Here is a 24,134-nt window from a genome sequence, read left to right as displayed (position 1 = left end):
ACATTGCACAGCAATTAATTTTCAGTATTTCCTTGGTACTGATTGGTTAACATTTTAGTTTTTAAAATGGTCTTCTTGAGACAAATGATAACATATTTTTCATCCTGTACAAAATTATATATATGTTTGTACAGGATAAAAATATATATATATATATTTTGTGCAGTGTATATATATATCATTAAAACACAAATAAAAACCTAGAGGGTCAACATAAATAAAATAAAACTTTATTTTTTTTAATAAAATTATGTTTTGGGTAAAGAAAAGATAGCGTGTCATTTCTTTACTGGTACAGACAATTTTTTATCCAAAAGAATACATTGTGTTTTATTGTGTCATTTGTCTGAATACAGACTCAGTGGAATATCTAAATGATACCCTGCTCTGAACTCCAAGCTGAAAGTAAGTTTTTATTATACTTGAGGGAAACAATGGGTTCAGCTGCTTATTGCAAAGAGCAATTGTCAAGGGAGAGGTAAACTCAATTACTGTAACCATCCTGAATAAAAAATACTGCCAAGAACAAAAATACACCTGGGTAAAGACAGCCACTGAATAAAAAAATCGACATAAAGCGTATCAAATATTTATTTATCTGGGCAACAAAGGACTATGATACATTGACAGGCATGGAAACTACTGCCAGCACAACTCAATACAATACAACTATAACTGCTTCCAATATGGCCAGTGGAAATACAGGATACCAGGTGGTCCCAAATATTTGAAGTTCTTGGGGGGGGGGGGAGGGCAAAGAAAAGAAAAACTAAACCTTGATCTAAAAGACAATATTAATTTATTGCTCTGATGATACTTTCAGGAGGACAGTGGGTGAAAATGAACTTTTTTTTTCCACAACACGTAATAGTTGTAAAACCACTAACGTTTAAAAATCTTGCCTGGATCCAACATCACTTTATTTTTTTTTTCTTTTTCAATGAGAAACTAAATGTAATACTAATTATATATAAAAATTCAATTTTCTTTTGTTTGTTCAGCTGCTTCATTGTCGCCTTTAACATGCTACAACAGGGCTAAAAAATGATGAATCCCAGAGAAAAACAAAACAAAACAAAAAAACCTCTGATCTCTAAATAAGTACCATGAACCACATGATGAACTAAGAAGGGAAGATTTAAAACCCACTAAACAAGAGGTAAACAAGATCACCAGATAAATAAAAAAAAGCTTAAAACAGACTCACCATATTTACAGTTCCCATTAAATTACACATAAATAAATATATACATACATAAACACTGATTCCCTTATATAATAACTGTGAATCGTGTCGCAATAGAAAGTTCAAGTTGGTCGCTTTACCTTGGACAGGAAAAAGTTCTACAACTGAAGACATGACATGGAATTGCGTGTGTTTTGTGTTCAAGTTTATTCACAATACTGATAAAATGTCATCAAACCTTTTTGCTTTTTGTTTTTCTTTAGGTTTGTTTTTGTTTTATTTTTTTAATATGGCTACAATCTTAACTGAAGTTTATGCAAGGGGAGTTGGTGATTCAGTCCGATGAAGCTCATAGATTTATATTTTAGTATTATTTATTAATTTGTTTTTATTTCTTTTTATATATTTTTAGAAAAAAAGTTCCTTTTCTTTTTGTTTGTTTTGGTTTTTTTATTTTTTTCCTCTTTTTGCTTTTTTTTTTTTTTTAAAAAAAAGTTCACAAACTCAGACAGAACTTTTTTCTTTGCTGGCTCCATCGCCCATTTCTGTTCTCTCAGGCTCCAAACCGGGGTAAGGAGGTGTGGGGAAGTAACTGGGAGCATATGAAGTGCTGAAGGCTGGAAGGGAGGAAGGATAGCATAGTCCTGCAGAGTTAGAGAACAGGCTGGGCAGAAGGGCATTGATTTTGTTGCTGTAGCCTGGGGTGATTGGAGAGGGAGGGAGGGAGCTAGGAGGGGGATGAATGGATGGATGGATGGATGGATGCAGGAAGGGGGGAAATCCTCACTTTCGGTGCTTCTCCTCTTTGTCGCCGCTTTTGGTGCTGTTGTCTGTGTGGTTGTTGGGGTTGTTGCTGAGGTACATTTTGTCCATGGCCTTGAGCGCCTCGGTGAGATAGTTCTGCAGGGCGGTAACGGCGGCGCACACCGCAGGGCTGCCAAATCCATGAGAGATGAGGTTGAAGTGGGTCAGGCAGCTCTGGATGCCCGGCTCCAGGATAGGGTTGGGCCGAGAGTTCCCCAGGGGAGATCGGTCCTGAGCCAGCAGGTCGGTGAACTCTTTACAGATCTGTCTGCAGTACAAATGGAGCAGTGAGAGAGAGAGAGATGAACCATTGTTGCCAGCAGCGAAGCCAGTGCAGTCTTCCTGCTAGATTACACAAGCCTTCAGATCAAGGGGACTGTTCCCCCTGTACACACATAGCCTCTCTCTGAGTCACACACACAAACGCTGTCTCTCTCTCACACACAAATACATATACACATATCTCTCACTCACCCTGGCACACAGACAAGCAGGTCTCTCTTTCATCTCCCTCGCCACCTCTCCCATTCACAGATGCACACAAACATTTCTCTCTTTCACACACATACACACACGCTTCTCTCTTTCACAACACACACATACTTCTTTTTTCACACAGTGTCTCTCTCCCACACACACACGGAGAAATTTCTCTTTCACACTAACGCACACATTTCGCTCACACACACACACAAATACACACATTTCTCTCACTCACTCACACTCTCTCATGTATCCTCCACCTCTCATATCAAAACTCACTCACAAACACACCCAAAAGGCACCAAACGTTTTAAACACATCACGAATCACTCTCCCGCACACACATACACTAACACCACAAACATTTCAATCCTACGCAGGTCATCACAATATTTCTATGTCCCTCCTCCAATGTTATATTTTGGCACATTATCAATAAGCAGCTTAGAGTATCTCTGCAATACGGAACAGGATATATGGTGAGTAATATTAAGAAGGTGGCTCAGGTACTTATTTGCCTTGTGGAAGATCCTGTTTTTGAAATAGGAGAGACTTATTCTCTTCTCGACAAAGCTAGACAATGGCTGTGGCAGAAGGAAAGCCAAGGTTTACTGGGTACGGGCCAGAGAGGTGAAGTTAAGGATTTAAATTAGGCTCTTAAAAAAATTTATTATGTGTGTATATATATATATATATATATATATATATATATATAGTTTAAATGAGACTTTCTCCACAAAGGCCAGGGTGACACTGGCTGGGATCCAGAAACTTCCTTTCATGGAGGTGGAAAGGAAGGATACAGGACTATATGGACGTTGTGCATAAGTTATATTTTATATCACAATCACTGCACAAATTGTTGAGAAAATAATACCTTATAGCAGAGATTAGAGGTGTTTTGAAACAGTTTGTATTCTAAAACCTCTGTTAATGTCTTCCAGCCATAAACTGGCTCCCATCCTCTGCCTGTGCCCTCTGGCACTGTGCCCTTTAGTGACATCTCCATTGGTAATTAAGGGCTACTAAACAACCCTTTTAATTTCCAGCAAACATATCAAAACAATCATTTTCTTTTCACACACCACCTGGAAGCCTAGACAGCCCCACCAATGATAAACTCCACTCGCATTTTAACTGCATACAGATTGTCATTTAAAATATATTTGTAATATCCCTATATTCACTAAGTAACAGAGCTGCTTAGAAAAAAAGATTTAATGAATTGAAATCAGTTTAATGTGCCAGTTTTATTTTACTGTCAGTAGGAAACCTTCCCCTAGTGTCTAAATTGATAAAGGCCCAGCAAATGTTTTCCTTTAAGGAATTATTGTTTTTCTTTAAATAAACATCCATCCAAGATTTCACAACCTGCTTTCAAGAAAATCTGCATAAACTCACTTTAGAAAATAAAGCTGGTTATATACTTTTTGCTGTAATATATACTATGAATGCATATTCACAGTCTTACAATTTGCAAAATCATTAGCCATTTACTGCATGGCAAAAAACAAACAAACAAAAATAAAAGCCCCAAAACCTGTGCTTTTCTTTACAACTCAGTAACACAACAGAAAGGTAAATGTCTTACTTTGTAGCTAGAAGCATGTTTTTTCTTGTGACTTGCTCGTTTGGATCGGAATGTTGTCGGTTGAGAAATTCAGCAACTGCTTTGGCAGGAAATTCTGTCTCACAGACATACCCAAAATCTCTAGCTAGATGTACTGCTTCTCCTGGAAAGGGGGGTGAGGAGAAATGCACATCGAATCAATATACACAGCACATAGGGCAAAGTAGATTAGCAAAAGCTATACAGTATTGCACTTAGACTTTCTCTTAAAGTGTGCTGCCTAGTGTGCAAATTACAGATATCCTCATTTTATTAATTTTCTTTGCTGTAATCTGGGTCAAAGCAAATATATATGTCCAAGAAAAGAGTTAGAAGTGAAATCATGTGTATGTATTTGTAAGTTTAAATCTCTCGCTAAGTAAACAGATACACACAGTATATATTTCATTTTTAACTATTTTCTTTGGAAATATATACTTGCCTTGACATTATATATATATATATGTTCTTTTACAATATATAAATGATTAGTACTGATCATAATTACTCCTAGAGCTCTTCTAAATAGAATGCATTAAACAGCTAAGTGTTTAAAATTTAACTTGATCGCATATAATTATCTGTTCCCCCCAAACGATTAACCATGAGAATTTTAGGGTCATTCCATTGAGTCTGTCTGTTTTGTTGATTTGAAAATCTTTGGTTTTAATTTCCTGAACCAGTTGTTTTTTACTGCAGGGCTTCCTGCCATTAGCTCCAGCTCCGGAAGAACGCATGCGCCAATTAGAGCTTCAAAGCCTCAGTCCAGTGAGCTTGTTTCCATAAAATGGAGTGGATCATAAACAATAACAGTACTCTAGAAACTGCCTCATCACCACGGGACTCAAAGCCCAAACAATTTTTATACTATCATCCAAAAAAATTAGCCACCATTACCAGTTTATCTGAAAAATCAACCCATAGTTCTTATTTTTTTAATAATTCCTTAAAGCCCTCGTATGTGAAGACCAAATAGAACAATAGATGACTGTAAAATACTCTCCATCTTTATTAACATCACAAATAATATTAGCATCCATCAAATCTAGACTTTTTGCAAGTTCTCTTGTTTTTTATTTTTCTTATACTAGAGTGCTGGTGCAATTGTAAAGCCATTTTAGATCAGAAAGACTTACTCAGCAGTAAAATATAATGGACTTAATAACCAAAGTGATACTATTGTATTAAGAATCAAGTCTGGCAATTTTATATGTTTTTACTTCATCTCTTATGATACAAAGCAAAAAAGAATAAAGCTATAAAATCCCACCAGCACAACCAAACTTAAGCTAACTTAAGCATCCTTAAAAGCACTCTACAGACTCAATCAAAATCAATGTAAAGGAATGTCAAAAACAAAACTGGAGAGGAGGAAAGATATTTTAAACTGACCCGGATTAATTTTTTTGTAAGCGTCTGTGACAAAGTAACCATTTTAACCAAGTGATTGCACCTCTTTCAGCTTTCCACATTAGAAATATTAAAACACATGAAGTCTGAAGGCTTAAAGAAGTTGCACCTTTTCATCTAAGAGTAAAACAGGGAAGCACGGTGTAATAAAACGAGCATATGTTCTGAAAATGAGAACCAAAAGAAAAAAGAAATGTGGGTAGGGGAAAGAGTACAACTTTGAGGCTTTCAGGACACTGTTAAATCATGACTTAGGTCAAGGATTCCCAAATTAATTCAGGAAGCAATGGTCTCGCATTTCTCAGATGTCAGAATAACTTAAATGATTTACTGTTATGTTGTTTATGGTGGAGAAGAGACTTAACTTTGAGTAGCTGCAGTTCTTTAAATTTAAAATTGCTTAGTCCTCAGTGGTAGATGGAGGATGGAATGAGGGGACTGAACCTTTGGCTGAATCCTGTAGCTTTCACTCACATAAGTAATACTTATGGGCCTGATCCTGAAGTCCTTATTCAGAGAGGAAATTTCTATAGGCCCATACTTTCTCTCACTGAAGTCAATTCACTACAGCCGGATAATTCACCTGAATAAGAATGCAGATAGCACCCTGAGTGTGTGTGTGTGTATGTGAATATATATGGCAATGCTAAATATGCAAGAGATATTTTAAAACATTTCAGGTTAATATAAAAGACACAGTTACAGAATTAACATTTTTCCCCAAGCATGAAGATTAGACAAAATAACCTCCTTCAAACAAGGAACACGGGCCTCAAAAAATTGGGGATTTATCCTATTAGGCAAAAAATGAACCCTTTCCAATCTTTGAGTCACTTACCCTCCACTAGTGATGTGAGCAGGGTGACATTAGCAGCTTTACGTCTCCCGGCTGGCAGGTTTAATCCTATTTTGTCCAGTTTTTCTCTCAAAGATCTCCCTCCATTTTTAGACTTCGCCCTGTTTCACACATAAAAACCACTTAGAATATGACTAATCTGCACCAGGTCATATTTCAGTTCCTTTTAAAACCTCCCAAAATGTATTAGAAAATAATGTTGATGATGAAGGGACATTTAGGAAAGTTTTATGCTGGGAAAAGCTAAGAATGAAGAACAGGCAATTAAAGCAAAGCTGAATACAAAATTAACTGAAAAGGATATATTTTTGTCATTATTTTTTAATTTTGAGTGGTTTTATAGTTAAAATGTTTTCTAACCTACCAAACCAATTCATATACTAGCATAGGGGTATTACAAGATCTGTTTGGCCAAAGCCATAATCATTTTAGAGCTCTTGACACATTACTACCCCTAATGGAAACTTTGCTAAAGTAGATTTATTTGCAATATCTAATGTATTATTTAGCAGACTAATCTAAAAGGTCAAAAACTTATGTTACCATTATAGAATTTCACTGTATTCAGCAAATAGATTAAGTTATAAATACCTATCTACTATTTTCAACAGAGACAGGTTAAGATAAATTGTTTAAATGAAGCTTCCTATTAATTAATTCTGGATTTTATTCCCTACCCAAGTGATCTTTAATTGTGTGGATTAGATTATAACCCCTAGGTAACTAAGAAAGACAGAAGGAAATCACCAATGTGTGGTTGCATCATTTGAATATAGAACCCACACTTTCTGAAAAATTACTATACCAAATTTCTCATAAGGGGGGGAAAAAGACTGGGGGAGAGGAGGGTATCTCCCGCATCCTTTGTGTATTACAACACACACAGAAACGATTATCGCCAAGGATCCAAGCGTCACTTTAAAGCAAACTATTCCCCTTTGCAGTATCCTACCATGGCAAGCAGCAGCCTTCTACAGAAATGGTTTGGTGGCGGCGGCATCATTTCGTGGCGCTGCATTAGTGCAGTTGTCGACTGGCCTGGGTTGCTATGGCTGCAGTGACCTCATGGGATGATGCTGAGGAGAGGTGGCCTCGCCTCGTGGTGCCGCAGTTGTTGCCCGTAGCCGGGTGGGTGCGATGGGGCGAGGGCTTGGAGGCAGAGGGCGGCCGGGTGGCGTTGCACTAATTGCAGTGGCGGGCTGGGGCATGCTGCATGGGAGTGCCGGCAAGTGTCTGGGGGGGCGGGGGGCAGGGACCGCGGCTGCAGCCCTGCCGGGATGTCGCCAGGGCCCTGGCGCGGCTGCACGCGCCCTGTCACGGGCTCCGGGGGCTGACTGCGGACAGCGCGCGAAACAGCGAGCAGAGGCCGGCCCGGCCCGGCCCGGCCACGCTGGGGGGACGGCGGGGGGGTTCTCTCCTCTCTCCCCTCCCCTCCTGTCCCTCCTGGCCCCGCCCCGTCGGCTCCCTCCTCCCCTCACCTCCGGAGCACCCCGCCCAGCAGGGACGCGTTGAGGCACTCGGGCGGGGAGAGGCGTCTCTGCACTTCCGCCACCGTGACCTTGTACTTGGAGGTGGAGCTGAGCAGGGAGAGGCGGCCCGGCACGGAGCAGAAGACCTCGTTGGGGTTCACCACCCCGCCGAAGAGCGCGTCCTTGTTGATGGGGATGGCGGAGACGGCGTTGCTGTTAGACTTGGAGAGGGACACGGGGCCTGCAGCGGACAAGGGGGCGGGGGGGGGGAGAGCGGCGTTAGGGCCCCGCAGCGCCGCGGCAGCCCCCAGCCGGCCTCCGCGCCACGTGCGAGCGGGGAGCGGGGCGCAGCGGGCGGAGGAGCGCAGGAGGGGATGAGGCAGCGCCGGGGTGGGGAGGGGGCGGCAGGGAGAGGTGGGGGAGGGAGGGCTGGGGAAGAAGAGGGGGTGAGGGGAAGGCGGGCGCGGGGGGGGGGGGGGGGGGCTGGCGCTGTTTCGGACTCAAGCGAGCCCGAGGGGAGAAAAGACCCAGCGAGTAGATGCTGTCAGTGCAGCGGCCGCGCGCTGCCGGTGGGGCTCCGCTGCCGGGCTCTGGTTACGGAGAAGAGCCCCCCGTCCAGGTTACTAAAGCCGCTGTGAAGCTGCCTCTCCCCCCCTGTGGGCTGGGGGGCGACCCGCTGGTCAGTGCGAGAGGCTTTAGCCAAACCCAATTGCCAAGGTCTCCGTTTGCCCTTAAATGCGGGCAATAATGAATAAATGGACTCACACGCAGATTTAAGGACTAGTCAGTTGTATGTTTGGTATCTGGAAGCCCCCCTCGTTAAAAATACCACTTACAAAATCTAGACCCAGTCTAATAATCAAGGTGCACATTTGCTTTCGCCTGAAATAAGCTAGGCCTTAGAAGCAAGTTGGTATGAGCCAGCCACACAAGGAAGTGTCTGTTTTTAGTTTTCAATAGGAAGGCCCCTCTAAAAGTGGTGTCACATCAAGCCGAATATTTTAAAACTGGGAAGAGGGCAATTCACAGGCGGTTTCAAAAAGCAGCCAGCTGCATATTAATATAGTACAAAATGCTAAACTGATGTATGTATTTCGATACGGATAACTGCAAAAGAGAGTGAGGACTGTGTGCCTTAACTTGTGCTACCATGTTTTCAGTGTGTAAGAGGAAAAATTAATATATTCTGAAACGCCTGTGCAGTGTTCGCCAGTAAAAGAAACACTGAAGAGCAAATTACAGCACCTTCCCTGTGAATGACTACATCTGCCCAGAAACCTTGGGTGTTTAACTACATATCTACCAAAAATAAAAATCATCCTATATTCCCCACCCCCAGGCAGTCAGGTTCAGGCCATTGTTGGAATAAATTCAGGGCCACCAAAAAGCGTACTGAGCCCTTGCAGTAGCCAGCATTACTAAGCACAGCTGAAACATGTCCAGATTATTTTGCATGGAATTTAGGTTGCATTCAAGTTCCACAGGGGTACATTATAAATGTTTACTCTCTTTCTCTTTCCTCATGTGTGCTGCTTTCCCCCCTACATCTTTACTTTAGTGGGGATAGTCCAAACCTATGGGGGGGCTCTAGGTTTTGGATAGATCACTTGTGACATTAATAGCTCTGGGGAGGCTAATAGAGACAATAGGAGTTAAACGAACTCTTGAGATTACTAATAAAAGAGCCAATTATCATGTCGACTTGGAAAGAGCATCTCTTAAGATTTATCCCTTGCACATCTAATTTGACGTGACAAAGGCTTCACAGATAGAAAAATGAAACTTTAAACTAGCTTACTGTATACTGATTAGAATAAGAAAGGAGAACCGCTTTATATAGCATCATCCTCTGGTGGTGCATAGAATACCCAAATATTATTACCTTGCCAACAAAATATAAGCATGCTATTGCTCAGAGCGAATAATAGCTAAGCATTCAACTCAATGAGTTTTACTCCAACAACAGCTCACTAAACAGAATCCAAATGCAAACCAATCACTTTCCATCTTTTCATCCAGAACCAAAAACTACCTTGAACAATATTTTCATAATCCTTAGGGTCATTTGAAGGAAGATGGGAAACCAGATTTTAATGAAAGCACAAAATATCTTTTTTACACAGTTAGGAACCATTTTCACAACCACTCCTAAAGACCCACGTCTAAACAACCTTCACAATGATCAGACTAAAGAACCTAACACCTTTTCTACAAAGCCATCTACCATTTTTACTCATCATCATGTAAAAATATATATATATATATATATGGAAAACATTTCTTACCATTCCAGAAACCCCAAATTCTCAACATGGATAAATAATGCCACTCAGTTGGATTAATTGGTCTAATTACAAAAGTGAAATGCATTATAATGAACTAAAACACTGAATCTGAGCTAATATTGCAACATTTTCTTGTAAAAACTGCAAACCGTACTACTAAATGAAGGCTGCTTTCAACACTGATGATCTATTTTATTTTCCATTCACAACCCTTTAATAAATTATATTTGAAAGAAAAAAAAGGGGGTGGGGGGAAGCTTAGCAAGTTCTCTCTTCAGTAGTACCCAGCTTGTGAGGACATGCTTGGAATGCTAAAGGAAATGGCTTACCTTTCTTAATTACAGTTTGATCTGGGATGTTAATACCCGGGTCTTCTACATGCTGCAACAAAAGAAATACATAGGGAGGTAAATGTATAATCATAACAAAGGGAAACGAATGTCAGGAAGGCTGTGTGTGTGTGTTATCAATTATTTTTTCTCTTCCCTATAATTTATATGTAAACATCTGATTTCCGTTTATTGGGATTTTGGCATTTCCAAATTAAAGAAAGCTTTAGGATTCCTCCCCCTCTTTCCTCTCCTTCGAAATAAAAACACCTGAAGTTGCCGCAAAGTGCAATTGTGACACTGAAATCCAAGTCACCGTTTTGTTTTGTACCTCAACTCTTTAAAAAGAATTCCTTTTATAACAGCAATCAAGTACGCCAAGTGTTGCTCCTGTGCCTACTGCCGCGAGGGCAGAGGAAAGCACAATGGAAGCTAGCGGAGAAATAACTGGGAGGGGAGCACTGGAAATCATTTGGAAACATTTTAAGGGAGGGGATGCGAGAAGGAGGCAAAGTATTAGCACACTTTCACTGTGGAAAACAGGCGGGGAGGTGGGGGGAGAATCACTGCTTGAAATGAAGATCGGGAAAGTGCTATGAAAACAGAATAAAGAGCCGATTGCTTTACTATTGTCCACTAGCAGGTTTTGTTGTTTCTTTTGCAGATGGATTTTATGTGCCGGAGTCAAAACGTGATTAGAAAGTAAAATGAAATCATGTTTTCTAATTCAAAAACTGACAGGCAATATAATGTCTGGCTGTGTTTACAAATTAACACCAGTGCTGCTGAGATAGAAGATTTCGCAATCGTTACAAAACACAGGCATTACCATTTAAAAAACTATTACTTCCTTCTCTAGTCTTTGTCCAACAATAATACTGATTCTAACATTTTCCATTCTGTCTTGGATTTATGCTCCTGTTAATTGTGCCTGATCTCAATGATTCCGGGTGGATGGTACTAAGTTGCTTTATTACAGGTTTTATTATACTCAATGCTCTCATTTGTAACTTGCCTAAAGTGCTTCTGGATTTAAGTATAATTAAATTGAGAAATGTTCAGAAATGACTACTGCTGCAGTTCTTGTGTTTTAACTATATGGGGAAATATGATCCCTTTATGCATGCACCCTAAACCCATAAAGTAAATGTAGTGTGGCATAATACTTTTATTTGTGTTATTTCTACACATATCCCATACAGCGAGGACTATTAAATTTAAAATCCCACAGAGATATTTATGATTAAATAATTTGCACCATCTACTGGATTTTCTTAAATATTTAGCAGTGATTTTTATTAAAGGTTAACTGTTGCAGCAACGGGAGAATTCAGAATGACCTTTTTCCTGACCCAAATTCCTTTAAAAGAACGTTTTGTTTTGCCTAACTGAATAATACTCTCAGAAGATACATTCTCTTATTTGTTTTATTTTATTTGCTCATGCATCCTGCTGTTTCAGTTTTACAGGAAAAAAATGACTGGACTAGTTTAACGTTTTACACCAGATGGCTTTCACGAAGTATAGCAGTGATAAGAATTCATAGGTGCTTGAAAGACTAATAAAATGATATGCACTTAAAATATCTGTAAAAAGGGGTCTCCAAGACCGTCCACTTTAACAAAGTACAATTGCAGGAAGGGAGGATTCAGAGAAATATTTAAGGTCATGTTTCTACAGTAACTATGACCTGGCAGTGAACAAATTAGGTTCTTCTAAATATTGCCTTCATGACGTTTTATTTCAAGTTAAAAGAATCGATCTGTTTTCAACGGATCTAATTTGCTTACTAAATCCTCCACTTGGGGAAATGTATGCGTTTATTGCAAAACTGCTAAACATAAGCAGCAATTTTCTGTGGTTAATTTAGCCAGAAGAGAGCTGTAATAAATTCACTATTTCCCCATGTATAATTTACAAAAGGTTTCAAAATGACCAAAAAATAGGTAAGTCCATCTGAACATTATCCTTGCAACATGAAACTGTACTCATTAAACTGTCAACGGATATATTGTTGTAATATTTGATCCTGTAATTTGGGATGGCATTTTAGCAAAAATCACATCCAGATACCACAATTCCCCTCCTCCTTCCCCTATAACTGAAGCGGCTTTAGCCTCTTAGCGGGAGCTCCATGAACTTTAATAAATTTATTGGCAAGTTCTAAATCTTTTTTGCAGGGAGAAAACTAGAAATATGAACTTTGATCAGAAACAAATTCTTTAGATCACATGGCACTACTAGAGTACTTGCAAATGAACAATAGCCATCTTGCACTGGAAATAGCCGATGTGCTAATGTCATGCTTAATTAGAAATCATTTTAAACTGTATTTATTGATAACAGAATTAGACCAAAAATAACGTATTATCCAATAGTCTCCAAACATTTAATTTAATATAGGGTGTAGGAGGTCTGGATAGAATTTGATAACCTATTGCTAATGATTTATGAGGTCATCCCTTAGCACTCCAGCTAAAAGAATAAGGCAGCATTTTAATATACCTCCTCTCTGATTTGTCACATAATTCCTTTAGAGTAGAGAATCTGGATGTATCCTCTTACAACTTGAGACGTCATTGTACCATATGCCAATTCCATAATCACTAAGATCTGATTTTTCTTCTTAGGCCACTTTCTTCCACTTTTTTTTTTTTTTTAAATCTTTGGCTGGGAGGGCATTTAATGAGCTCTTGCATTTCAGACTAATGTTTTTTCCCCAAGGCAGTGAGCAATCCCAAATGCAAGGACCAATGGCGGGATTAAATATTCTTCCTATGGTAACAGCTTATTGTCTCTGAAAATGAAAGATATTGCTAATGATGACACTAATTTGATTTATTTCTATTTTAGTGGACACTGTTAAGGCAGAGGAGGTGTGGGTATAGCTGCAGGAACCTATTGTTCTAGGTGGGAGCCTTGGCATTTTTGGTTTTGCTGCTGTTTAGGTTGAATTCTTTCCTGTGACAAAAGCCTTACCACTCCTTACACACTGCCTTGGGCAACTATAATTTCTGCTGAGAAAAGGCACACACTCGGTCATGAAATTGTAGTTGTGGGTGAATAACATAGACCGTATGCATCCTCCTTACCGGTACATCTTCTATAGCATGAGGTATCGAATGGATAGGAATGTCTCCTAGTCCTGAGCTGAGCCCATGGGGTCCATGCAGTAGATCCTCATGCCGCCGGTAATCCCTACGAGGGTCCAGGCCGGATAGTTGGTGGGGTAACCCCCGGTGTGTGTGTAAGAGCCCAGCCTCCTGGCTTTGTCTCTGTCCTGGCCATCCTGGATGCTGGGGTTGAGGTTGGGCATGGAGGGGATTCAGGCTATAGGGGTCATTAACGTGGGAATAAGGATCTTGAGACTGGGGGTAAATGGGCTGGTAAGGAGGAGGGAAGTATGGGGGCTGAAAGTCAGCGTTGGGGGTGTGGGAGAGTGGAGGGGCGCTGGTGTAGGGAGATTGACCTACAGACCCCAACTGGGGTAACCGGGCTGTCCCATTGCTGGTGCCATCGTGACGATCCTGAGGGGGAAGAAGAGAAGAGAAGAAAAGAAAAGATAAAATCAAACTGTTTACAGTAAAATTGGCTTGTAAATTTCACCCATGCAACGATCAAGCAAGATTTGCAATTCATTTGCTGCCCAGCAGAGAAAAGCAGACCTGGAGATTTTCCTGTGACTTTTCTCTTTACATTGCGGCAACAAAACTAAAAAGAATTTTTTTAAAAAACAACCCATCCCAGTGGAAATGCAGTATGTATTTACAATAGATACTGGCCAGAATTCGTATTCTTACACTGGAGCATGAAACATTTCTTTTAAAAGATTTGTTTTTAAATGGACGTTGTTCTTAAAAAAGAAAAAATCAACCTCACCAGTACCAAAATGTATTCTGCTGGCTTTAAACAGAACTAAAACAATATTATTGTTTAGATTATCTTTAATGTATCTAAGAAAAAGAGATACTCAAAGAGCACTGCCATTTTATTACGATTAAACATAGAAGTGTGTCTAAAATGCTTGAAATAAAGCAATCATTTAAATTACAAGTTTCACAAATGTTTAAACACGATATTACGATATGCCTTTTCACCCCCATTCAATAGATACGCGCTGCTTTCTAGAGATTTATGCTACAGGATACAATTTAAATGAAAAATATTTAATTGAGGTGGAAAGCAAACCGAAGGAGATAAAATACTGCATAAATAATGAAAAGGTAGAACATCTTAAGACACACAGCTGGATAAATATAAACAAAAATAAAATGAATGCGCATTGTTTTGTCCGTTTATAATTGGAACTAGGGGGAAGGGTTACCAAATAAAAGCCCATAGGTATGTCTAAGATAAATGAATAGCCCCCAAAGAGGAGAGGAGAGATAAGAGAGCTATCATTACATGATATAGATTGTATAGCACATGAGGTTATTATCTCGAAAAAGGAGAAAAGAAGAAATACTGAATATAGCCCAATTACAAGTGGGAAAGTGAAGAAATAAAGGCGGATATGGTACAAACAAGCCTTTTGTAGTTCACTTGAGGCAGCCAGGAAAAAAAGCTAAAAGATTGACTTGGAGGGGGGTGGGGGCAGAAATGTCCTCGTAGGAAACCTGGGTGTAAAATCCAAAGTACCAACATCATCATCGACAACAACAATAAGGCAAAAACCCCCTAAGATATAATGCTGAAACAACTCACCATAGCTGAAAAACTGTGTACTAACATCTGCGAAGAGTCTGGGATAACAAGTCAGGGTAGAAAAATCAGAGAAAAGTGCCCCAATGTGCACCCACACACACACTCGCACACAAAAAAAAGGAGAAGTGGTAGAAGCCCAGCTCTACACTATGACTACAAGACCACAACGCCAAGGCTTCTCGTGCATCGAGGAAGCTCTGCTATAATCCATCAGAACTTGAACAAATTCCTGATGCCCTTCATTTGATGTTGAAAAGGCGATCTCTATCTTGTCTTGATTTTAGAATTCAAAGTTTTGTGTGTGTGTTTCTTAATCCTTTTTTTCCTCCTCCCTCTCTCTCTCTTTTCTCCTTCTTTGACTTAGCTGCTGCTCCACTTGAGCTCCTAATAACAGAGCTCTGCTGCCTTCCTTGAGACTCCTAATAGCAGATATTCATGACTATTAATATTACACGAATACTTAATAAGGGAAGAATGGCTGGAAATCGAGCGTGAAGCGAGGAAGCAACTCAAGGCAGAGTCTGTTCTAAATGACGTCCATTGAATGAAGAATCAGTGTATCTAATCAGGGATGGAGGAGAGAGAGGGAGAGAGAGAGAGAGAGACAAAAAGGGAGAGAGAGGGAGAGAGAGGGGACATGCTGCTGCGTCTGACGAATCACAGGAAAGGGGCAACATTTTAAAAGGTTGCAGGGCACGCAAAAGTGAAAGAGAAAGAGATGCAGGGAGAGGGAGAGGGTGGGAAACGGAGTGAGACCGGGGGGGGGGGGGAGGAAAGAGGAGAGTGGGGAAGGGAGGAGAGAAAGGGAGAGAGGGAATGGGAAAGAGAGGGAGGAAGAGACAGAGGTTGGGAGAGGGGCCCCCCAAGTCCGCAGTAAAGAGCGGGGCACACCTCGGGCGGCTGCTGCGAGTACCCTGCTGCCTCAAATGCCAGGGACAGCAGCTGCTGGGCGCCTGCTCCTCTCTTGGTGCCCGAGCCGCTCTCGGGCCCTTTGCTGCAGTCTCCGCCGCCACCGCCTTTCAGCTGGGGCTGATCCGCGGGGCCAAGCTGCTCTCCCGCCGCCGCCGCCTGCTGCGCCTCGCCGAGCCGCACCTCCATGGTTCGACGGCCCCAACCCAGCCCGCCGCGAGAGCCCGAGCGAGAGCCGCGGAGAGGGGCTTGACCGGGGCCCCGGGCTGCAGCGCCGCCGCCGCCGCCGCCGCCGCCCCCTCTACCTGTGATCCCCTCTTTGCCGTTCAGCCCCCGCTTGATCCCCGCGAGGAATCAGGCAGGAGAGAGGCGCCGGGGCTCAGCCCCAGTCGCGTCCTGCCAAGGAGTCCCGGAAGCGAGCTGGGAAACTTTGTCTCGCCCCCTTCTCCTCCTAGCCCCGCTCTGGTGCCGGCTGGAGCCGGGCGAGGGGAGCCGGGGAGCCCCAAAGTGCATCCGATGCGCTTCCCCTCCCGTTGGGAGGATCGGGGACAGGCGGTGTTGCGGTCGGGGGGAAAGGGGAAGGAAAGGGAGGCGACTCCCGGCCCTGGCAAGCTGGGGCTCCCAGCCCCGGCACAACCCGTCGGACTGGCTGTGCAACTCCCAAACAGCAACTCCCTAAAAGATGACATGCCTGCTCCACTTTCCCGAGCGGCTGCGGCTGCTGCTGGCGGACTGCGGGGTTATCATAACAACCGGCGCCTTGCCTCCTTGCATGTTCCTACAAAACCGTGCACGCACCTAACCAAATAAAGCTTTAATCCCGCGCCGAAACGTGCATCACCAGGTCTCCGCGGCACGCTGCCACAGGGAAAGTAGCTACCCGTTTCTCTGTCACCCGGTGAGCGGATGCTCTTGCCTCTTGTCACACACAGTGCGGCTGTAAAGTCTCAGGAGAACGTGTGTCACCCATGTATTGTTACTGTTGTTGTTATTTTGAAAAGATCCTATTCACTCTCCCGGGGTCGAATACCTGTCTGTCCAGAGCGAGTACGAAAATCTTAATTACTGCCCTGCAAGGACACCTAAAACTCCTGTTTCCAAGCCAGAGAAAGACACCAGACTGCACCGCTCCTTCCTCTCGAAGAAAACACCGAAACTAACACACCAGGGCTCGTGGATCCGCACCTGGATTTAGCACCTCCGTGCAAAGTCACAATAGCACAAGGCAACAAAAGATACTTACAACCAAATCCACACCCACACGCGCACAGTTACACACTGATCCAGGGTGAAGAGGAATTGTTTTCCTCCTAAACCAGTCGAGAAATATTTTTTTGGGGCGGGGAGGGGAAACCCTGATGCATCATTCATATAAAGCTAGTTTTGGATTCCCAGCGAAGACAAGCTAGCACCGCACCCAGTCTATTCAATTTGTCATCTGTAGACAGAATCACCCCCCAATTATCAGCCCCACACTGAAACATATTTATTTGAGTAATCTTCGGGTCTAGTGATTAGCCGGTTCCTTTCTATTTACAGCATTACAAAAAGAAGTCAGCGGATTCTGAGGGAAATGAAAGACCCAAGATATGTACCTTGAAAGACCAGATTAGGGTTTCGATGTGTAAATTCTCGCATAGAGTACAACCAAAATATGTTTTAAAAGCAGCAGCGCTCTTTATGACTCTGTTTAGATGCACTGCATACAGCAACTTTGGCGAAACGTTTAAAAATAGCATTTGTCGGTTTCATTCTGTCGATTTGTTCGGAATATTTTTGTATCTATCACTACACCTCTTTCTCGCTCCACAGACGTGCATATTGAGTCGCTCAAAGTAAAAAAAAAATAATAAGCAGGCGGATTTTATGTTAAAAGTTGTTAAAATAATAGACTCAAAAGCTAGACAATTAATTAGACTGGGTGTACGTTCAAAAAGGTTTGATTTTAGTTCATCCACTGACTCTTGATCATTGTACAACTCAGTTTTCCTAACTAGCCCTTACACCCAAAATATCATTTTAAGCATCAGTCTTTCGCAAATGTTTGGGATCCCTCTGGCATCTCTCGTGTGAAAATAATTATTTCCTCTTTTTCTCTTTGCCTTTCCATTCATCCATTCATCCCTCCATATTGAGGGATGGAATCATTCTAGGTACTACATACATGATCTAGCTACAGATGCTATTATATTCTCCAGTCTGCTTTTTTCTCATATACTTCTGACAAAAGCGATTTTCCAAGAGCCCCAAAGTTCCTGGTTAAAGGCTCCCTAGCCCAATGCCATTGTTTCCAACTGTAAGGCTGCAAAGAAGACTGGCGAAGAAGCAGAAGTTTCCTAAACGAAATTCACGGATCGATGGATGCTGCACGGTCCCATTCACAGCTGCTGGGCCCGTTGGTTGCCCCCAGCCCAGAGAAGCGCTTACCTCACATTCCTCATATTTGATATTATCCGTCAGTTTCCAAAGCATTTTCATGGATTGGCGCGAGAGCGGATTTGTTTCTCCCTGTCTTTCACTAAAGTGGAGCCTCTCTGGTATGCAGAGTGCGGCTGGTGGAGTGTTTGCAGAGCTCCTGTGAGCGCTCTGAGATCTCCCTCTAATGGTAGAAACTTTTCCCTTTTCCAGCTCTTTACCAACAGCCTAATCGCCTCATTAGCATAGCAACAATAGTCCAATTGCTCTCCAGCACAACAACCTGCAACAGTGGACACAGGTATAAAGGACCCCCGAGCAAAAGGCTTTATCCAAACAACTGAGCTCTTTTGGAGGGGGAGAAAATGCGAGCCTAGATTTGGGCAAGTGTACATCGCGCTCTCTCTCCCCGCGCCCCTCCCCCGCCCCAGTTGTTGTTGCCGCTGCCGCTGCTTTTGCCTCTTGGCTTCCGGCGTGGAGAAAAGTACAGAGGGAAATCAAAGAAGCACCCACTACTCGATTTTCATACTGGGGGTGGGGGTGGGGGGTAATTGATTAGCCTGAGCAACCCCCATCCCACCTGCACATAAAGACTTTACTGGTTTAAATAAACCAAAGTCAAAGCAAGGAGAAAATAAATTAGCATCTTTGTCTAACGAGGTTATTCCACTAACACGGTGGCTTTTGTTTTCCTCCGTCTTTTTTTTTCTTTGTAAGGCTTTTTCTTTTGTAAACTGTTTTGTTTTGCTGGGGTGATGCTTTCTATTGCATAACTACAGTTCTTTAAAAAAAATAAAATAAAAACCGAAGATCCAAAACATTATCCAAAGTATGATGAAAACACATTTGCAGCCAGAAACTCTTTTGCAAGCTATTTGGCATAAGGACGAATCAAACTTTGTTGTTTCTTAGGTGGAGAGTTTAATAGCTTAACAGTATCCAGCAAAATGACCAGAGAGAACTAACTCTGACCAATTCCCTCCCCCGTGATGGGGACAAGATTCCCATCATGAATGAAACCAGTGACTAGTTCTTTATTATTCGGTAATGTTACGAATGCTGAGTCACTCTCTGGTGGCTCACCGGGCTGCCCATGCCTCCCCAGGTTTAGACAGGCACCTTCCACCCATGTGCTTCTTTGATCTGTTCAGCAACTCCGAAACGCCGCGACCTCACTTACCCCCAGCGTTCATTCTAATCGGGTTCTTGGGCAGTACCTTGCATTGCCTTTGAAAACCCCGAAAGCCTTTTTAACCACATCCACTTCTAAACGTCCCCGTGACACTTTCAGCCCGACCGCTGACTGTGTCTGGACAGCTGGTGGGGGCAGTTTCACGGCCTCGGCCCCTCCGCCAGGCACACAGCTATGCGCTCTTGAAGAGGCTGAGGGTTGGGAGCCATTTCCCACATTTCGCTGGAGAATTATGTTTTTGAATCAGTTGGGGGTTATCTGAGGCTGGCGAAGGGCACGGGTTTTTTTTTTTTTGTGGGGGTGTGTGGGTGATGGCAGGGCAATGTAAGGCCCGATTTCTAACTAGACACGCTCATTTCTTTTGTAGCACAACAGCTGGCTGGCTCTACAGGTCTGTGCAACCTTCCACACAGCAAGCTCTCATCTTCAAGGAAGGATTTACCCAGCTGGAGGATAAATATGCTCCCCTGAATCTCCAGGCGAAACCCCACGGACATCTCTGGGAGATGAAGCGCCCGCTGCAGACCCAACCCAGAGCAATGTCAGACCTACATACCTACACCTTTTGCGTGAGCAATGAAGGCTGCAGATATTTGGGTTGGTTTGTTTCTGCCCCCCGAAATGTCGTGGGCGTATCTCATTTCTCTCCAATTCTTTCCCCCCTAGATGTTCTTTTGAACTCCCCCTTTGTCTTCAAGTGCCATGAGAGTAAACTGTTGTTTTACTCCTGTTAAGGTTCACATGGAGCTGGCAGATGAGTCTCTATAGTTTATGCAAAAAGAGGGGACTCCTGAAAGGACCCACCTTGTGCCAGAGCCATGCTCTGGAGTCAGTCGGGCCAGGTCTGTATAAACGTCATTACCATGACAGCTCAGCTAATTGAATGTGAATGTGTACGCTGGGGATCCAACCATCAGAGCACAGCTTCGCTCCCAGATGATAACGGGCGTGGAAGATCACTCTAAAGGCAGATCAATAGGCGAGCTGCATTACCATTTTTGGTGGGGTTGCAACAGTCGAGGCCTGTTGTGCTTAATTAGGTGATCTGGAGAAACCGGACAATGCAGGCAGCCTGATATATTCACCGACCGATTGGCAGAGCAGTTCCCAGCCTGCAAGGCCACATTTACAACTACGAGTTTTCAACGTTCGGTATCAGATGAAACAGGGCCGAGGTTTCTTATTGCCTCTGGATTTGCAATAAGGGCAGGTTTCGAAATCATAATGTCAGGTGTGCTAGAACCCGGAGCATTTCAAGAGACTCCAGCCCACTGTAATAACAGCAGATCTACCAGCTCTACCTTTATGTAAGCACGTGAGTGGGTCTCTTAAAACGCTGTTTTAATATTCCATTACACTAATTCACTATTCAATATTCCATTACACTAATTTCTGATCACTGATCTGAATTAAGTGTATAGTTACAAAAATGGTCACCACTACATTGCTTGAATAACAGTGGGGGTATTTCTCCCTCCAGTCTCTAGCTTAAGAACTATTGTCTTGCCCTCACTTGCTAATTCTTTTATACATTTTGCTGAATGGTGGAAGTGGATTTATGCACAGTAACACATTGCTTAAGCAAATCTTAAATTATGTTTATTTAGGTGGCCACAAAGTTAGGTCTGAACGTAAAGAAAAAACAGTAAGAGATTTAAAGCAAGATAAACCAAAAATACTATTGTATTAGAGTTTGCTTAATTCAAAAAATCCTTCTCTTTTGATCACTTGTACTAGACCCAGAAGGTAAAAATGTAATAACCTACAATGCACAAAGTAAACTCTATTTCCTTCAAAACAACCTGCTACTGCTATAAAAATCAATCAATCAGTGAGTGCGACTTAAATATATTGTTTAAAAAAAGGTAAGAAAAGGAAATAACCGTATTGTCTCCTATATTATAATACGGTTACCCAAAAAGAGCAGTTTTCTGTGATATAAGAGCGCCATGTTTAAATATTATATTTCACAGCCGGACTGTGGCTATGCTATTAGAAGGCAATAATGATTTGCAAGAGGCTGTGGAAGTCTGCTGTGATGCCACCTGTGTGAGTTTCCCTCTGTCTTACCCATTTTAAAAACAAAATAATCTAACTGAACGATTTCATCTAGTCATCCAAGGGCCCTGACTAAAAGAGAAGAGTCGTTCGATGAAGACACATAGATTGAAAAGAAATTAAACTCGTTATCCAGATAATATGGGCTGCATCCTAGCGACACGCTGCTGCCCGTCCGATCAGACTGTAGCGACAGCACCTATCCTTTCTTTTTTCTTTTTTCTTTTTAGCACCTATCCTGTGATTTTTAAAAACTGTTACAAGTGACCATTCCCGCATCCTCCAGACCTGTTCCATAAAGTCTGCAGAGCAGCCACCACTTTGGCTAAGTTATATATAGAGATCCCACAAATGAAATGCTCTTAAGAGCTAAGTATGGTCATACTTTAAGTATGCCTGGAAACATCAATGTCTACGGAAAGAGTTACTTGCAGAAACTGGATAACTTACAGGTACACATGTCCATTCGACAAACCTGGGGGCAAATTCAGTCACCTTAGGGAGCTGAGATCATGAAATCACTAGAGCCAAGGGCTTTTAAACGCCAATTACTTCTCTTGCATCATTCCCATGTACCTGGGAATTTCCTTGGAAAAGTCACTGGCTCGCGGAGATTTCCCACCTGTTGAATTGGGCCTCCCGGTGAAAGAACATTCATCACCGATCCACAAATAACTGGACCTGGGGTGTTTTTCTCCTCTGTGGCAGGGCTCCTAAGCTCCCCCAAGGGCTGATAGTCTCACCTTTCTGGGCTAGATCTCTAGTTCCATAACCATCCCCACCCCGGCACACAAGAAAAGGGAGATTGCATTACCTGCCAGTCTCCCATTTTTGCAAGAATTGACATTCTGGCCGCGGGCTCCCGAACACAAAGTCCCTGCTGGTCATGGACTGAGTGATCCGTCCGCTGCTTCCCCGTGATCTCTTTAGGCAAATCTTCCTTTTACCTGCAACACGACTCTCTCACCTGGTCATAAAGAGCTGGGTGCTACCTGCCGGCGCCTGCGCACTGGCCTAGGAATTCACTCCGTCAGCTCATTTCAAAAGCTCCCAACCTCTCCGGGTAAATGATGGATTTACAGCAGCCAGGGCAATCTTATCACCCGCTCCCCGCTTTGCTCTCTCTCTCTCTCTCGAGAGAGAGAGAGAGCCTTCCCGATGTCCATGGGTCAGCAATCCCCCAGGGAGCAGGGACTTTGGAGGGAGCTCCTTCTGCTGTTCGCTGGCGGAGCGTCGGGGTTGCCTTTGACGGAAGGGGGGGATGCACCGGATTCCCTCGGGACTGATTTGAAGCCAAAGATTGAGAGATGGAGACGGTAATGGGACCCCCACAGAGAAATCTTTGTTTATCTTAACGTGTGGACGGCTACTTGATAGGGAGCTAACAAGGGGGGGACTGGACGCTGTTCAAACCCAGCATCAGTTGTCACTGAAATGGATTTGCCTTTTTGGTTCACCTCTTGACTAATGTCCGGATCAGGGACACATCTCGGTCTCCTTAATGCTAACTACGTCGTATATATATATATATATATATATATATTTGTAACTTTGCCTCCTCCTCCTCCTCCTCCTCCCTTTTCCCCGCGGTACGATTTTTAAAGGAAGAGCTCAGCTTGTTTGATCAGTTGACATTCACAACGTAGATTATTTTTGTTATAGCAGGTATCCAGTAATGGTGGTGGGGTTGCTTTACTTTTCCTAATAATTAGACTAGAGGCTTTAGAAGAAGTCTCGAGGTTTCTTTAGCGTGCTGTTGCATATACGAGCATATATACAAATCTGTGTAAAAAATAAGCCTTTTGAGGCATTGGTTTGCTGAAGAGGACAGAATAATAGGTCTTAACTGCTAAAGGGGTTACTGTGGATAAACAAAGAGCAAATAGATCGAGATCGTCTTCCAAGACGACATTCAAATCTGTGCTAAAGGTCATCTAAATGCTATATTGCGGAAAGCAGTTAACAATGATGGGAAATTTACAAATGAATATTCTCTCTCTCTCTCTCTTTCTCCTTCTCTCTCTCTCTCTCTGACACATTCATACTTGAAATTGATCCAGGATCAAGACCCACTAGCCTGACTCACACGAGTATTGCCATTGAAGTCAATGGAGCTACTTCATTGAGTAAAGGCACCAGCATTTGGCCCTATATCTTAAAAATCGGTGTGGTGTGTGTAGTCTTTTAATTCTATAAAGGTGAGTGACTTTAAAAAATTAGGCCTTCTGTTATTTTTTTTAATTAACTTTGAAACTGTTTAGAATCTTTCCATTAATTTCGACGCTCATGCATTTTTAAAGTAGCTGAACTAGTGTTTTTGGTTGTGTTTTTTTTTTTACAAAAATTGGTTCAAGGGCAAGATTTCAGTGACACATTTCTTGGGCTACTTTGTCCAGCGTGCCTTTGATTGAAATGCTTCTGTTTT

General features: G+C 42.4%; 1 protein-coding gene across 4 annotated transcripts; it reads right to left on the bottom strand.

Moving 5' to 3' along the window:
* Positions 1-311: 311 nt before the first annotated feature.
* On the bottom strand, positions 312-22,660 carry TFAP2A (transcription factor AP-2 alpha). 4 transcript variants are annotated; one of them, XM_074944894.1, is made up of 7 exons: positions 16,027-16,233; positions 13,524-13,958; positions 10,432-10,483; positions 7,827-8,058; positions 6,331-6,449; positions 4,065-4,206; positions 312-2,258 (listed from the first exon to the last, which is right to left on the bottom strand). In XM_074944894.1, the coding sequence occupies exons 1-7, from the start codon at positions 16,231-16,233 to the stop codon at positions 1,970-1,972; spliced, it is 1,476 nt and encodes a 491-aa protein (XP_074800995.1). In that variant the 3' UTR covers positions 312-1,969. The 4 variants fall into 4 exon arrangements, with proteins under 4 accessions (XP_074800995.1, XP_074800996.1, XP_074800998.1 ...); XM_074944895.1 differs by lacking the exon at positions 16,027-16,233 and adding an exon at positions 22,524-22,660 and having other exon boundaries at positions 314-2,258; XM_074944897.1 differs by lacking the exon at positions 16,027-16,233 and adding an exon at positions 18,472-18,627 and having other exon boundaries at positions 314-2,258.
* Between the last annotated feature and the right edge of the window lie 1,474 nt (positions 22,661-24,134).

This window comes from Natator depressus, chromosome 2 (genome assembly GCF_965152275.1).
Source record: "Natator depressus isolate rNatDep1 chromosome 2, rNatDep2.hap1, whole genome shotgun sequence".
NCBI classification, from domain to species: Eukaryota; Metazoa; Chordata; order Testudines; family Cheloniidae; genus Natator; species Natator depressus.
Note: the sequence above shows the minus strand (reverse complement) of the source record. Positions and strands in the feature narration are given on the sequence as shown.

Excerpts from the sequence above, each read along its gene's own strand:
- TFAP2A (XM_074944894.1), bottom strand. The coding sequence starts at position 16,233 with ATGGAGGTGCGGCTCGGCGAGGCGCAGCAGGCGGCGGCGGCGGGAGAG. Across the intron at positions 13,959-16,026 it reads ACTCGCAGCAGCCGCCCGAG|GATCGTCACGATGGCACCAG; the intron begins GTGTGCCCCGCT and ends CTTCCCCCTCAG. Across the intron at positions 2,259-4,064 it reads AACATGCTTCTAGCTACAAA|ACAGATCTGTAAAGAGTTCA; the intron begins GTAAGACATTTA and ends TTTGTACTGCAG.